This window comes from Rousettus aegyptiacus, unplaced genomic scaffold (assembly GCF_014176215.1).
Source record: "Rousettus aegyptiacus isolate mRouAeg1 unplaced genomic scaffold, mRouAeg1.p scaffold_m13_p_2, whole genome shotgun sequence".
NCBI classification, from domain to species: Eukaryota; Metazoa; Chordata; class Mammalia; order Chiroptera; family Pteropodidae; genus Rousettus; species Rousettus aegyptiacus.
Window position 1 is genome coordinate 4,634,030 of NW_023416295.1, and position 14,603 is coordinate 4,648,632.

The 14,603-nt window shown below is 54.0% G+C and overlaps 1 protein-coding gene across 3 annotated transcripts in view; it reads left to right on the top strand.

Moving 5' to 3' along the window:
- NGEF (neuronal guanine nucleotide exchange factor) overlaps positions 1-14,603 on the top strand; it is an 86,465-nt gene that overhangs the window by 46,713 nt on the left and 25,149 nt on the right. For 2 of the 3 annotated variants that reach the window (XM_016134728.2, XM_016134730.2), the window contains 2 exons: positions 7,016-7,158; positions 12,539-12,849. In XM_016134728.2, coding sequence (XP_015990214.2) covers positions 7,016-7,158; positions 12,539-12,849 — 454 coding nt within the window. Of the gene's footprint in view, positions 1-6,063; positions 6,312-7,015; positions 7,159-12,538; positions 12,850-14,603 lie in introns of those variants that run through there. The other variant, XM_016134729.2, reaches the window with a different exon arrangement.

Here is a 14,603-nt window from a genome sequence, read left to right on the forward strand (position 1 = left end):
TTCAAGTCTACTTTGCTTATGAATGAACATCTTTTTCCTTATTATTTCATACCTTAAATGATGTTGCTACATATGGTTAATGGTGAAGCAATATAGTCTCCATCGCCATAGTGAATGTATTTTAGTGATAAATGCAGGCTTCCTGAACAGTAATAGTAGTGATAATAATATCATTTCCTCTTTTATAATACGTAATACAACTCACTACATATAGAGCTAAGTTACATCTAACTATATAGTTTATAAGGTGATTTAAAATGAATAAAGCTAAGTGGAAGGAACTGGGCTATTGGCTCCCTTACCGTTTGAGTTCCAACTAACGATATATGAAACCCCCACGACCATAACCTAAAATATAAATTCTGTTTATCCAGGCAACTTCTTATCTCATTTTCTCCAAATTTCATCAACGTATCTTGGACATAACAGCATTTTTCCTTGGGTCCCCTTGTTTTAGGATGCTCCTCCTGATCAAAAGCCCATGGCATCACCCACAGCCCAAATCCTTGGACCCTGTGTGTTCCAGGACTTCTTGGCTGGGAATGCTCCAAAGCACCGCACAGTCTAGGCTGTCTTCCATTCTCCCACATTTTCGAACAAACACACGAGCGTTACAGTGTCTCATTCATGAGTCGTTTCAAGGAGCTTATTTTGAGAAATGCATTTCTCTCAAGGCCATAGAGTCGTCTGCAGCTCATAATTGAAGCTATGACCACCTTTTGTCCCGGCCTTTCAAGGGCACTAGTAAGGGCACATAAACTATCAAAATGCTTTGGAAATTCTAACGTTTCCCTCACCAAGCAACATCACCCGGGCTGCCTCTCCTGCCCGGAGGTGGGGCAAGGCTTGACCACCTGTCTTTGATTCTGAAAATGCATTCAGCATAGCAATATCAAATCCTTAGCAATTCAGCGCTAAGACCTCAGTGCCTACTCCCCATGATCACGGAAACCTATCCTATGCTGGCATGTCTCCTTAAACCAAAGGTTTCATGTCCGCATCCCTCTAGGCTTTTCCCTACTTAACCAAAACTGTAACACTCGTCCCCTATAGCAACCATGTCAAAAAAAAACAAAAACAAAAACAAAAACAAAACACTCCTCACCTCACCAAAACACTGAGTCCAGTTTTAATGGGTTGTTGTTGTTGTTGACTCACCACAGCAGGTCACAGTTACCACCCCCAAGCTAGAGCCTAGACGCCTGCTAGTTTCCAAAGAGGTCAGTTAAAGAAACATCTTTAGTGACCAAATAAAGGCACAATGCGACACAAAGGCAATGCTAATGCTGCACCCAATAACCGTAGAAGAAAGACTGAAATCGAGGACATGTCTGCATAACACCTACCAACTTCTGTGTATTTCCTCCTTCACCATCGACTTCCTGGTGCTTCCTGGACGTGCTGGGTGCCGGGGATGCAGAGGTGGATGCCATCTTCATAGCTGCCCCCCCAAATCTCAAGTCCGCTGGGAAGAGAAACCATGTAACAGGAGTACTCATGGAGCAAAGGGCAGGCCCGTGGGAGCTCTCGGGGGTGACCCAGCATTCACTTGGGCGGCCCCAGCCTGGGCGGTTAAATTAACTTCATTAGCAATGAATTACCAGCAAGGTACTGAGGAGTCACTTGAGGTAGCAGGTGTGTGGAATCAGATATGTTTGAGGAAAACTGACCGGCAGCTGTGTCTAGGGCAGACGGAGGGAGAGGAAAAAGAGATCAAGGGAAACAAGGCTGTGAGAGGGATGCTGTACTCTAAGACAGACTAGAGGCTTGCAAAGTAAGGAGACGGCCCACGAGACCACCCTCACTTTTGACACCCACTGCAGAGTTCAGGGGTCTCCAAGACCACCCTTCAGTTTTAGAAATCCACTGGAATTCAGAACTCGCTGAGAGCAGTTATACTCATAGGTAACAGTTTATTACAGTGAAAGCCCATATATTTAAATCAGTCAAGGGAAGAGGCGCCTAGGACAGAGTCCAGAGAAGTTCTACTCAGATCTTCCAGTCGTCTGGTCCCCACGGTGCTGTGGCCAGCAGTAACAACATTTCCCCGGCAACAGCGTGTGACGATATTGCCAAGCGGGGAAACACACCTGAGCCTTGGTGTCCAGAGTTTTTGTTGGAGCTTGATCACCTAGAACTGGCTGGCCACCCAGGTGGCTGCCCTCTGTCTTCAACATCTCTGGAGGTTGAACTATTACATACCTGACACCCCCAAGTAAGCAAAGACACTCTTATCAGACATGACATTCTGATGGCTTAGAGATCACCTCCCGGGAGACCAGGACAAAGGGCAGGCTTCTCTTTGTGTATGATTAATGCTTTACTACACAGGGCTAACCAACTTTGTTTTTAACTCATTTCCATTGCATGTTACAATCCCACGTTTACAAATTATTCTTATAATCAAAACTAAGATCTCCACCTCCACCTCTTCAGTAAAATACTTCCAACCATACAGCAGAATGATCTACTTTTGGCAAGTCTCCTTGTGGAAAAATCTTTGCATCCATCAAATATGGGTTTCTTGGAGCTTCAGTGAGAGAGGCTATATCTTGTCCTGTTCCCAACTTTCTCCCTAGATTTTCGGGGTCCATTTATCCTTTGAGGCCGTAGCCTTCTGTGGATTTGCTGCTGGATCTGACTATGTGGTTTAAATGTGTTGGTTTCAAAGCAACTGAAAAAGTCCTTTGAGGGTGACAAAAATAAACTGTTCTCCCTCAGAATAAGATTACATCTTATAAACATAAATGAGGACTCCTGAAGACTGAGGTAGCTGTATAAATAAGAATCCACTTTTTTCCCCCTCAAAATTTACCTTTTATAACCAAGAGGAAAAAATAAACAATCTCTAGATAAAATACGTAAAATAATGTTAAAGAACATAATTCAGCTGAGTAAATTGGAAGGTCTAGTTGGCTTTATTAAGCAATTCATAAATCTGCAACATTCCACGTAGCAACCGGAAGGGCTCTCTGGTGACTTTAGCAAATGGAAGGCTTTTTATAGACAGAAAGAGAGTGAGACCAAGAAGTTAAAAGACTGGATTATTTCAGGCCAGGAGAAGAAAGGAGGTCCTATCAAGCAGATGCCCTCACCAGTGCTGACCAGAAAAATCCATACTGATTGGCTTAGAATTCCACTCTTGGGAGAGGGTAAAACTACAGTTAGGTTAGTAACTAAATTTTGGTTTGGTGACGTGGCTTAGCAGAAGTAATTCCCTTTTTGTCTGTAAATTTTTTTTTCTTTTAATGCTGAATGTTTTTTTCAAAACATACCATTAATTCCTTAACAAATACTTTTAGAGCACCTACTGTGTGTTAATCAGGTATATTTGAAATATTTATTTATATTTTATTTCATGAATAAAGTATATTGTGAGCAAAATGTCAGTTAAATGAAGATTTTTAAGAATAAGCCTGCTTAATAAGTACTAAATAGGGTAGAAAATAGAACATAAGGTTATATGCCTTCAGAACTCAGCGACTTTGTAAACTGATTTTATAATTAAGAGGATATTTTTAGCTTATTTGTCAATGGGAAGATTTGATTATGTTCACCTTAAGATATGTAATTCCACTGGAATATTTTCTGATTTGAAAAAATTAATCTTTCCCCCTTGGTGCACCAAAGTGTGACAGTAACAGCTTCGCTCAATGTCACATCCGATTTAAGGGGTGGAGAAGCCATGCAAAGCTGCAGGTCCTAGTGATTACCCTCCTCGGACCCTGGTGAACGGCCCCATCCACAGAGGGTCACGGTGCTGGGCAATGCCGCTGGTCACACAGGGGAAGCGCCTCCTGGGAATGCCCTGTGCACCCCAGCCTGCGCCTGCGAGAGCAAGGGCTCCCCCAGAGGGGCAGAGTCCCAGCAGTGGGAGCAGCCCTTGCAAAAGCCCCAAGCCCGGAAACGTGCCTGGGGAGACCAAGGCCTCAGGAGAATCACCGAGGACAGTGGCCCGAGGAAGGTGGCACAGAACGGGACGCCCAGTGAAGAGCCCAGTAGAGTACCATGAGGCTTGCCTTCACCCTCAGTCGATGGCATTCCAACACAGGTGTTTAAGCGGGGGAGGGACCGAAGCAGACCCATAGTTTACAAAGGGGACAGAGAGAGGATGAACTGGGCGGGGAGAGGCCCAAATGCCAAGGAGGGGGTTACTGCTTTAGAGGACTTCGGGGGTCCAGGGGTCTCAGTGATGTGTGGGGTGACAGGAGGTGCAGGCAAAGTGGAGACCAGCTCTCTCCTTCTGCCTGGTCTCCTGGTTGGCCGCTGATGGCAGTGGGGAGATGTGAGTTGATAAAGACTGACTGGAACTTTAAGGGAACACAATCAGTCAGGAGGGTCTATGGAGGGAGCGTGGGCTTCCGTATTCTCGTATTCTCATACTCTACATAACCGCGAGAACCCTACATGCGAGAACCCTACGGGAAGAATACGTGCTGTGTTTATAATAAAGCTCTAGGGCCCTAACTTCCTTCTCCCTTCTATAAATACCCCCTCGTCTTGGCCCCAGGCTAGCCTAGCTTGCCTGTCTGCATGCGCTGGGTTGCAACCCTTTCTCTTTCCCCAGAAAATCCCTTTTGGTGACGAAACACCTAGTCCATATTCTTTTTCAGGGGACAGAGTGCACTGGGGAAGTGTTTAGGGGACGCCCAGGCGCAGATGGCCGGCGAGCAGATGAAAACGTAGAGCCCCAGAGTGGCCTGTCTGGGGACGAGTGGACTGAGCCAAGGCAGGGAGGGGCATGGCTTGGAGAAGGAGGAGAGCCTCAGGTTGTCACAGGGCCTGTCCATTTTGGCCCCTAGAGGGGAACTAAGGCTAAGTGGCAGCTGTTGGGACGGGGCTGTGGTCACCCTGAGCACCCTTCCCAGAGTCAGAACTGGGGGGAGATGCACGGGGCAGGAGGGGCCCCCAGCTGCAGCCCTGGGCCTGGGGAGGGCAGTTTTCTTGTCCCTTCCCATAGCTGTCGCCTTAGACAGCTGGCTAAGGAACCTATTAGAGCCAACTACCTAGTAACTGAACCCCTCCCACCGGGAGTATTTGCATCCAAAAACAAGGAATTTGTTCATTTAAACGATTTCCCCGTGGGCGGACGTGCAGAGGAAGACTTTCCACTTTGTTCTGGCTCCCCTGACGCCTCCCCTTCCCCTCCTGGTGTCCCCCGAAGGCACCCATCAGAACGGCCCTGGCCCTCACGAGCAGCCGCTGTCACCAGTGCCCTTCCAGGGGAGCGGGCGGGCTGGTCTCAGAAAGGACAGGGGGGAGTGTGCCCGTTGGCTTGAGGATTTCCTCGTCGCAGGGGACCACTCACACTCCGCTCAACTCCAGTTCTTGCTCGCTTTTTGTATTCAGAAGCGGATTCGACTAGCTGCTAACACGAAGGTTTAGATTCCGAGTCAATGTGACCTGGCAGGAAAACCAGGCTCCGTGCCCATCCCGGGCCACCAGGGCCGGCGGGTCTCCGAGGGTGGCCAGACGCGCCCTGAAGAGGCCTCGGCGCTGGCCCTCTCTTCCTAGTCAGGGTCAGGAGCGGGGGTGCAGGGGCTCTCTAAGACCCCAGTCTGTCTTGGACTCCCTAGGACAGCGACACCTCCAGTGAGAACGCACTCTCCTGAGGCTGAGCCTGGGGCAGCAGAGGAGGGTCCGGGGCTGGTTCCTTCGGGGGATCGCTAAGGACGCGCGGTGTGGATAAGGCGTAGGTCCTACGGCGCGCAGGGCCCAGGGTCGCCTCGCCCATACCTTCCAAGTTCGCCTAGAGAGCGGGTGGGGTCTGGCCAGGCAGCGAGGAGGAGGCGGGAAGCCGAGGGCGCAGCTTGCCCGCCCCCACGCATCCTTCGCACCCCCGCGGGGCGCGGCCGCGGGCGGGGGGAGGGAGGCGCAGCCCAGGCAGGAGGTCCCGGGCCCCAGTCGGAGCCCGCGGGCCGGGGTTGCGCCTCGCCCCGGCTGCAGGGCCGGGCGTCCGCCCGCCTCGCCCCCGCCGCGCGCGCCCCTCCCGCCTCCCGTTGCCGTGGCAACCCCGGGAGTCTCCAGGCGCGCGCCCGCCCGCCCGCCCGCGGGAGCGCTTGGCAGCGGCGGCGGTGGCAGCTCCGGCTCGAGCCGCGCGCGCTGCGACCCCGCTCCGGAGCCCGCTCGTCGCCCCCGGCCCGGCTCCGGGCCCCAAGCGCGGCCCCCTACCCCGCGCCAGCGCCCGCCAGGCCGCCGGCCCCCATGGAGCTGCTGGCCGCAGCCTTCAGCGCGGCTTGCGCGGTGGACCACGACAGCTCCACCTCGGAGAGCGACGCGCGCGACTCGGCTGCGGGACACCTGCCCGGCAGGTGAGGACGAGCGGCAGTCCCGGCCCCCACGCGTCTCCCTCGCGTGTCTTTGGCCCCAGCTCGCGTCCTCGGCCAGGGACGCCGCCACGCGCGGCCTGCGCCCCGCGCGCCCCGCCGCCCCACCTCGCCAGCAGCGGCCCCCGTGGTGCCGGCAGCCGCCAGGGGCTGGGGATGCGTTGGGCCAGGACAGCCGACGCCCCCGCCCCTGCCCCGGGCCGCCCCCCGGGCCGTCTCCCGGGCGCCCTGGGTGCGCGCATCCCTCTCCGCGTCCCTCTCTGCGTCGCAAGGCCCTGGGACGGGAGCACCGGGGCCTGACGCGGACCGGGTCCGTGTGACCGCGGGCTGCACGCGGTGCGCAGCGCCAGCTGGACTCCTGGCCGCGGGACCCGTCGGGGTGTCCGGGTGGCGCCGCGGAGCGGGCAAGGCGCGCCAAGTTTCCGACGCCCGCCCTGGGGCTCCGAAAACATGAAGGTTTGGGCGGGCTGGTGTGGGAATGAATCACCCGGTCGCGCCCTGGTTCGGTGACAGAGAGGGCCTGTGGAGCCCGCCTGGCCTGGAGAGGCGGTGGCCCCTGCGGCCGCTCCTCCCGGACCGTCCCGGCGGGTCCCACTAGCCAGGGCCCCTGGTGCGGGTTCCTCTCGCCAGCCCGCCAAGATGCGTCGTCGCTTAAAAATAACCGACCTGCCCCTGCTTCTTCCTGGCAGCGAGTCGTCCTCCACCCCGGGAAATGGGGCCACGCCCGAGGAGTGCCCGGCGCTGGCCGACAGCCCCACCACGCTCACAGAGGCCCTGCAAAGGATCCACCCCATTCCCGCCGACTCTTGGAGGAACCTCATCGAACAAATAGGTGGGTGTCCCATCCGCGGGAAGTGTGGGCTGCCGCTGGCCTCTGCGGGGCCGCTGCTTGTGCGAAGCCCTCGGGCTGCTGTGAGCAAGTGTATGTGACGTGGCCAAGGAACGTTTTGACATGTTTTGTTTTAAACGGTTCCACATTTTACTAGTGCTGTATAACTGGCTTTAGCAAATGCGTTTCTGTCCTGCCCCCTCCCGAGAGGTCTGCCTGCCCAGCCCCGTCCTGGCAGAGGGCTCTGTGCCCCCTTTCCACTCCTGCCAGGGAGACCAGAGATGAGGCACTGCTGTGCCACGCAGGAAGGGGGGCAGGGGGGGCGGGGAGGAGGGGGAGGAGGGGGGGTCTGTGAGCTACTGCCTGCAGGGGCCTGGGGAAGACCCGGACAGAGACGCGTGCAGAGGAGAGCCAGGCTGACAGACGTGGTCCAGTAGACAGGGGTGGACTCTGCATGGGTGGGGAGGGGGGCCCAAAGTAGAAGGAACGTGGGAGCCCCTGCCCCAGGCCCCGGGGTTAGGAAGGGGCGCCCGGCTCCCCCTGCCTTTCCGGGAACATGGGGGGCGGGGTGCAGAGTGCAGCCTGCAGGGGTCCAGCTTTCCCACAGCTGCACCTGACACCCCATCAATGCGGAGAGTGGATTGAGAAGGTGTCCCAAGAACGGGAGCCCCTGCATTTAAAAGTCAAAAACAGCTCACGACATAAAACTAGCTCTCGTCGTGGTCACCAGGGGTGGCAGCGGATGGGTAATGTGGGTTCCGTTATCCAGAAAATGGTACCGGCTGCTCAGAAAATCATGCTGTTCTTCAGAGTCTGCAGAGCGGCAGGCAGTCGACTTGTCAACTCAGAATCCTAGGCTTAGAAAATCGCTTCCCTGAACATAATTATTGTCCCCCATCCCAAATGCTCAGAGAGACACCAAGCGCCTCAAGGGGAAGCGGAGCGTCTGCGCCCCAGGAGACCCCGTGCCAGGGAGACTTTGGGCGGCCCACTCTTCCCTGGCAGGGGCTTTTCCAAACTGAACCCCGAGAGGAGCTGAGCCCTTGCCAGGCTGAGGGGGTGGTACACACACTGTGCGCCGTTAGGCTGCTGCCTCCAGGAGCCTGTCAGGCCGGGCGGGCGGCGGTGGCTTTCCCTTTGTTTGCGGATCGGAGAACAGACTCCTGAAAACCCCTTTCTCCCACCTCCCTGCCGTCGTCCGTGGTGGTGAGGAGAGCTGCCTCTGCATTGACAAACGCTGGAGGCCTAAGGCTTCCACCATCTTGAAAGGAATCCTCTTTGGCTCAGGTCAGTGTCGTGTCTAGGGAGGAAATGGGGTGGAGGAAGAGCCTCCCATCTGCAGTCTGGGCATGTGGAGACATCTCTCTCGAGATGGCCAGACCTGCTGGGCCAGTGCCATGAGCCCTGAGTCAGGGGCCCTGAGCTCTGGTGCCTTCCCATCCTGGCCCCCGGTTTCCTCACGTGGTAAAGTGTAGAGCAGCGGTCCCCAACCTTTTTGGCACCAGGCGTCGGCACTCCTATGAGAATCTAACACCTGAGGATCTGAGGCGGAGCCGAGGCGGTGATGCTGGTGCCGGGGAGCGGCCGCAGATACAGCTGGAACTTCGCTGGCTCCCCGCTCACCTCCTGCTGTGCGGCCCGGTTCCTAACAGGCCGCAAAGCGGGACCAGTCGCTGGCCCGAGGGTTGAGGACCCCGGTAGTAGAAACCGGCATTTGAGTCTTTTCTCCCGTGGCCTCCTGCCAGGATCTGTTGGTAGAACGGTGACTCTTACGGTGGTTCCTGGGCTGGGCCCACCGCGGTGCCCAGCAGACGAAGGACGGCACGGCTGTCACTGGCTTCTCCTCACACCCTTCGTCGTAGACTTGCGGCCTGTGCTAGGCAGATCCCTGCACCAACGCTACCTGTTTTTAGTTCTGTGAACGAAGCGAAGTCCGTGCCAGGTACCAGGAGAGGATGACAGGCTCCTAAAGAGAGAGCAGGCCTGAGCGGGGAGCCTCTTGCAGGCTTGGATTTTGCAGTGGCTCCCTCGGAGGCCAGAACAGAAGTATGCCAGGGTCACGTATGATGTGGTATACAGCCGGCAGCATAGATCATGGCCCCTGAATCCCTGTGATTGGTGATTGTGTGTGTGTGTGCGCACACACGCGCGTGCGTGCACACTGTTACTATTGTCTCTGACACCTAACAAATGCTTGGCACACAGGAGGTACTTGGTATAAAATAAAATAAACCCCTGCCCTTTGGAAGTTTCTATTGGAAAGATTCAAAGAAAAAAATTATTCTCTTCCGGAAGTGCGATGATCTTGAACAACTCCAGAGGCTTTAGCAAGAGGAGCTGGGAGCTTGCGCTCTTTTGCAGGGCTGCACAGCCAGCCTGGAATAGATCATTTTAATTAGAGGAGATGGGAACTGAGCCTTCAGTTCTGCATGGATATAATGCCAGGTGCGAGGTTTTACAGGTAAGGTTAATTCCCATATAAAGTTGTACTCGCCGAATGTGCAAGATATAAAAATTGGAAGACATGATGTAGTAACAGTACGTCAAGTACAGAAGTTTAATCAGATAACATATAGTTCCTCAGGCAAAGCTACTCTATTTCTCTTTTAATCTGAATTTTCAAGCTAATAAACAGGTTATGAAAAATGGTTACACAGTGTGTCTAACTCCTTGTAATCATGGTAACTTCAGGAAAATGGGTTTTTTAATTCATATTCTAAATACTTCAGGAAGAAGTATAACGTTTGAAGAAAATTCTAGAATTGCATTTATTGGGAGTCTTTGGCTGGGGCTAACAGAATATCCAGCAAAAATGACCTCAAACAATGAAAATATTCTATCTCGGTTAATGAGCCCAGAGGTAGGAAGTTCTCGAGTTTGCTCGTTCGGCCAAGCCAGCACCCAGCCCCCTTCCCTCCCCTGTGCTCAGCATTTGAGCTTCATGTCACGAGGTGGCTGCCACAGCTCCAGACATCACCTCCTCAGGCAGTCATGTGCAAAAGCAAAAAAGGGCAGTTTGTCTTCGAGTGTCCATTGGGGAGGGACATCTTTTTGAGAAGCCCTTCTCAAAGATGTAAGCTGTCCCTTGTTTTCCTCAGCCAGGTAGTGTCACAGGCTCACGTCTACACCTACCACTGGCCAGGGGAAGGGAACTATCATACCAAGTTCTAATCAGTCAACATTCATCCACTTCCCCAAGCACAGAATGGTCAGCACCCAAAGAGAACCCCTCGCCTGCCAGCCGGGAAGAAGGGGTGGGAGGGGACAGAGAAAAGGCAGCCGACAGCGTCTGCCACAGTGCGATCTCAGAAATGTCATTTCCAACCCAGCTACCTACGATGTTGATATTTGTGTCTCTTTCCAGCATATTAAGTTGGAGGTAATTTTCATCCATGATTTGGCAACCATTGCATACATGAGACTTATTTTCGAACCTTCGAAAAAGTTGGACACTTTCGTGAAGGTTGGAAACCGCACTTTTAAAAGGTGCTCAATTCAACGGATCTTTGCTTCTCTACTATGGGAGGGAGGCCCTGTGCTAAGTGTGGAAAAGCGACCCCAGGTCAGCTGTGGGAGCCTGGCTTCTTTAAACTTCCATCGATATAGGATCAGAACCACAGGAGTGTCACTGCTTGAGTGTCAGCGAAATTTGTGACCTCAGGCTTACGATCGAGGCATTTCGTGTAGCAATGTTGAACCTCTGTCTTTATGGACCTTCCATCTGGATCCCCTTGAGCTTAGACTTTGATTTTCTTTTTCATTCCTTTATCAAATTAACTCCGTGTTGTACTCTGGCGGATCGTAACATTGTAAACTTACAAGGCCATATTATTATTTTTTTTTTAAGTAAATGTTACAGACTCACATAAAAGCTTTGTAATTTAGTGTCCTGGAGCATAGGGAACCAACTGTTTTAATCCACGGGGCACATTCATTTCGTTCCTGTTTATGAATCTAATCTATCCAGCCGCATTCAGGATTTCAAAGTTAGCCTGTTTTTCTTCCCTTCTCTTTTCTACTTTTTAGATATATTTAACAATTAGATAAAGTAGGAATAATAGCTAACATTTGTACTGCATTGCAAGAGAGAGTGCTTTCTTTATAAGTGGTATATTTATCCTTACCAGAACTCTCCCGGGAAAACCATCTTTGATTTATAGACAGACACATTGAGGGGCCCCAACTGCCCTCCAGACCAGTGTGTCCGGCTGTCCACCGGACCTTTCCACCACCCCCTCCCCCTGTCGGACCCTCCACTTGGGTTCCTCATCTCCTCAAATGGGGCCACCTGACCTTGTTGCTAAGCTGGTCACCTGGATATTAGCAGTGACCCAGCAGCACCGGCCAGTCACCAGGACCCGCCTTCCACCTGATCACTGTCCCCCGAATCGGGCAGGGGCTCCGTCCCTCCGTCGCCACTGTGCTCGGGCCTCCGTCATCACTTTCAGATGGAGAGGTGTCACAGCCTCTTTCTTCCCATCCGTGGGCTTCCCCAAGTTTAGACCAGAGCTGCTTGCCTGAGGTCTCTTGGGGCCTCCCTCTAGCCCACGGGACAGAATGCCGCCTCCAGGGCACAGCAAGCAGACGAGACCCTTGGGGTCCGACCCCCCCTCTCCTCCTAGCCTCACTGCTGGCTGGATTCCCACTCCCCGTCCCTAACCTGCCCCTCCTCCCCTCTGCCTGGACTGGGACCCACCTTGTCACTGAAGCTCTCTGCCTCTCCGTACAGGATGTCCAAAATGGGTTTTTCCCTAAGGAGGTGCTACCTCTGGGCTGCTTCATATGTACCCCCAAATCACCTTGGAGACTTGTAATGAACTTACTTCAAGCGCAATTGGTCAGGGAGGAATCTAAAACTGTGAAAGCTAAAAAGGAATGTTTCCCTTTTGAATCGTAAAGCTGCTGAAATATTGTTTTTTTTTCCTTCAAAATGAGAGTTGACAAACTACTCCCAGTTCACAAATGACTATACGTGGGTTTTAATAAGGAAGCGTTTAAGGCTGTGGAGAGCATCCTGTTGGGATGCTCACACGTCACTGGGACATTTCCATCCACTCTGCACTCGCTGGTTATTAACGCATCAAGTCGTAGAGCCTCGCTGTTTGCCAAGTACCCACGGGGAAAGCGCACATTTATGTGACTGGGTTTTAAATCCGTGTGGGGATCTCTTTATTCCCTGTTGAAAAGACTCGCACATGCGGATCCTTGCTGCCGGCCGCGTACCCCCTGGGGGAGCCCTTCCGGAGCCAGGTGTGGGTCTGGCTGTGTGTCACAGGCAGAGTCCTTGCCCTGAGTAAGAGAGCAAAGATTCCACTGAGAGATTCAGAAAGAGCGTCATGGGAAATTACTTACTTTTCTTCATTCCAGTTGTGTGTGATTTCAGGGCTCCTGTATCAGGAATACCGAGACAAATCAACTCTCCAGGAAATCGAGACCAGGAGGCAACAGGATGCAGAGATACAAGCTAATACCCCCGGCTCCCCGGCCAGTGAGGAGATGGACGGCGAGGAAGAGGAGGAGGAGGACGAGGAGGAGGCGGAGGGGCTGGCGAGCCCGCCGGAGAGGAAGGCTCTGCCGCAGATCTGCCTGCTCAGCAACCCCCACTCGAGGTTCAACCTCTGGCAGGATCTCCCGGAGATTCGGAGCAGCGGGGTGCTGGACATGCTCCAGCCCGAGGAGATCAAACTGCAGGAGGTAAGGGGCGCCGGGCGTGGGCGGCGGTCCCCGGGGCGCGCGGAGCGCCCCGCGCGCTCGGGGAGAATGAACGGCTGGCCAGGGTCTCCGCCCGGAACGTGCGGGAGAGCTCACGCTGGCGCCCAGGCCCCGAACAGCACCCCATCGCCTCCTGGGATATAGCTCGGTCCCGGTACGGAGTCGTTTCGCTCGCCGTTTTCGTGCTGGGGACTCCCCTGGCGCACGGGGACCCCAGCGTGCCGGGCGGGGCGCCGCGAACGGACAGTGAGATCACCGCGGTCACCGGCGCTTTGCTTCCCACTCACGGTCTTACCTGCAGCTTCATTTTGCAGTCGCCTGAACCCCGGACGGGTGGAGCGGGGGGGGGGGGGGGCTCTGATAGAAGGCCCCGGGCGTGCCCGCCCCTTGGGGCCCGGCGCCCTCTCACGCGTGGTCCAGGCAGGCGCGTCCCCGTCCTCGTGGTCGGCTGCTGGTCATGAGCCGTAACAGCAGGGAGCAGCTAAGACGTCTCAGAGTTCATTTTCGCTGAGCCAAGATGGCCTGCGTGTAGAAGGAAAACCTGGCGAGGGGAGACGAGGCTTGCGGAGAGGGAGGGGGGAGGTCTGGCGAGAGAAGCGGGGAGCACGCAAGCATGTGAAATGAAGAGATTGGGTTTTTGCACCTTGATCAGTCCGAATTCCCTCATCTGCCCTGCCACGCCCCCTGCCGCCCTTGCCCGCCCGGGCTCAGCCCCTGTCGCCTGCCCCTTTATGCCCCGTCGTGAGCGGCAATCCTGACACCTGACGTTCTGCTCCCGCGCCAGACTCCATCGAGACATTCGCTCTTCTCGTTTACTGAGAAGGCAGATGCGGATGTAGATGACCAGGGCTGAGACGCTTCCCCACCAGGGAGGTGCGCCTCAGATGCGGGCTGTGCGGTGATGCGTTCGCACCCCACGGAGGCTGATATCGCTGGTTGTCAAAGGGCCACCCACACTTCACCTGTGTCCCATTCAGTAGAACCCGGAGAAATCGGTTTAGACGTTGGCATCCCCAGGCCCACGAGCAGTGGTTTATGCGTGGCTGCCTCGGGAGTTCTATGTGGAACTTCCGGTATAAATGATGTCTAGTCGTCGGTTCCTGGCGAGGAGACATCTAGAAGCCACTGACCCCACCAGAAATGACGCACAGTCGGAGGCCAGGGGGCATCTCCACTGAGGCAGCTGGAGCTGGGCGGAGAAGAGCTCACCAGGCTTTGCCCCCTGAAAGCAGCCACATAAACGATGCTCAGAGATGCGGCTGGTCGTCCCAGGAGGCACCCAGGGACACTGCGGGCCACGGTCGGGCCACCATCCCTAACGCTGACTTTCATGTAAAAGGAATCACATGACACTATTTCGCCTTTGGCTACTTTCACAAAATATTACCCTGATGGGGAAGGGTTTGTTTTATTTGTTTGTTTTGGTCCTCAGAACAGGGAAAAGAGATTAGTTTGGGGGGGGGGGATGCTTACTCTTTTACCTTGGTAATTAGAGAAAGGAAGGTTTTAAATACTTTGGAAAGCCTAAAGATAAAAGCCTAGTAGAACTTAAAACAAGGTATAAGCCTTCTGTAACACAAGCAAAGCTGAAAGCAGGCCCCTTGTAATAAACGAAACCAAACGGCAAAAAGGCACAGAAAATAAACAGCATAAAATACGATGACAGAGTTGATAGCAAACGTGCCAGTTATAACAATAAATGTAGATTGCTTCAGTCCTCCACTAAAAGACAGAAC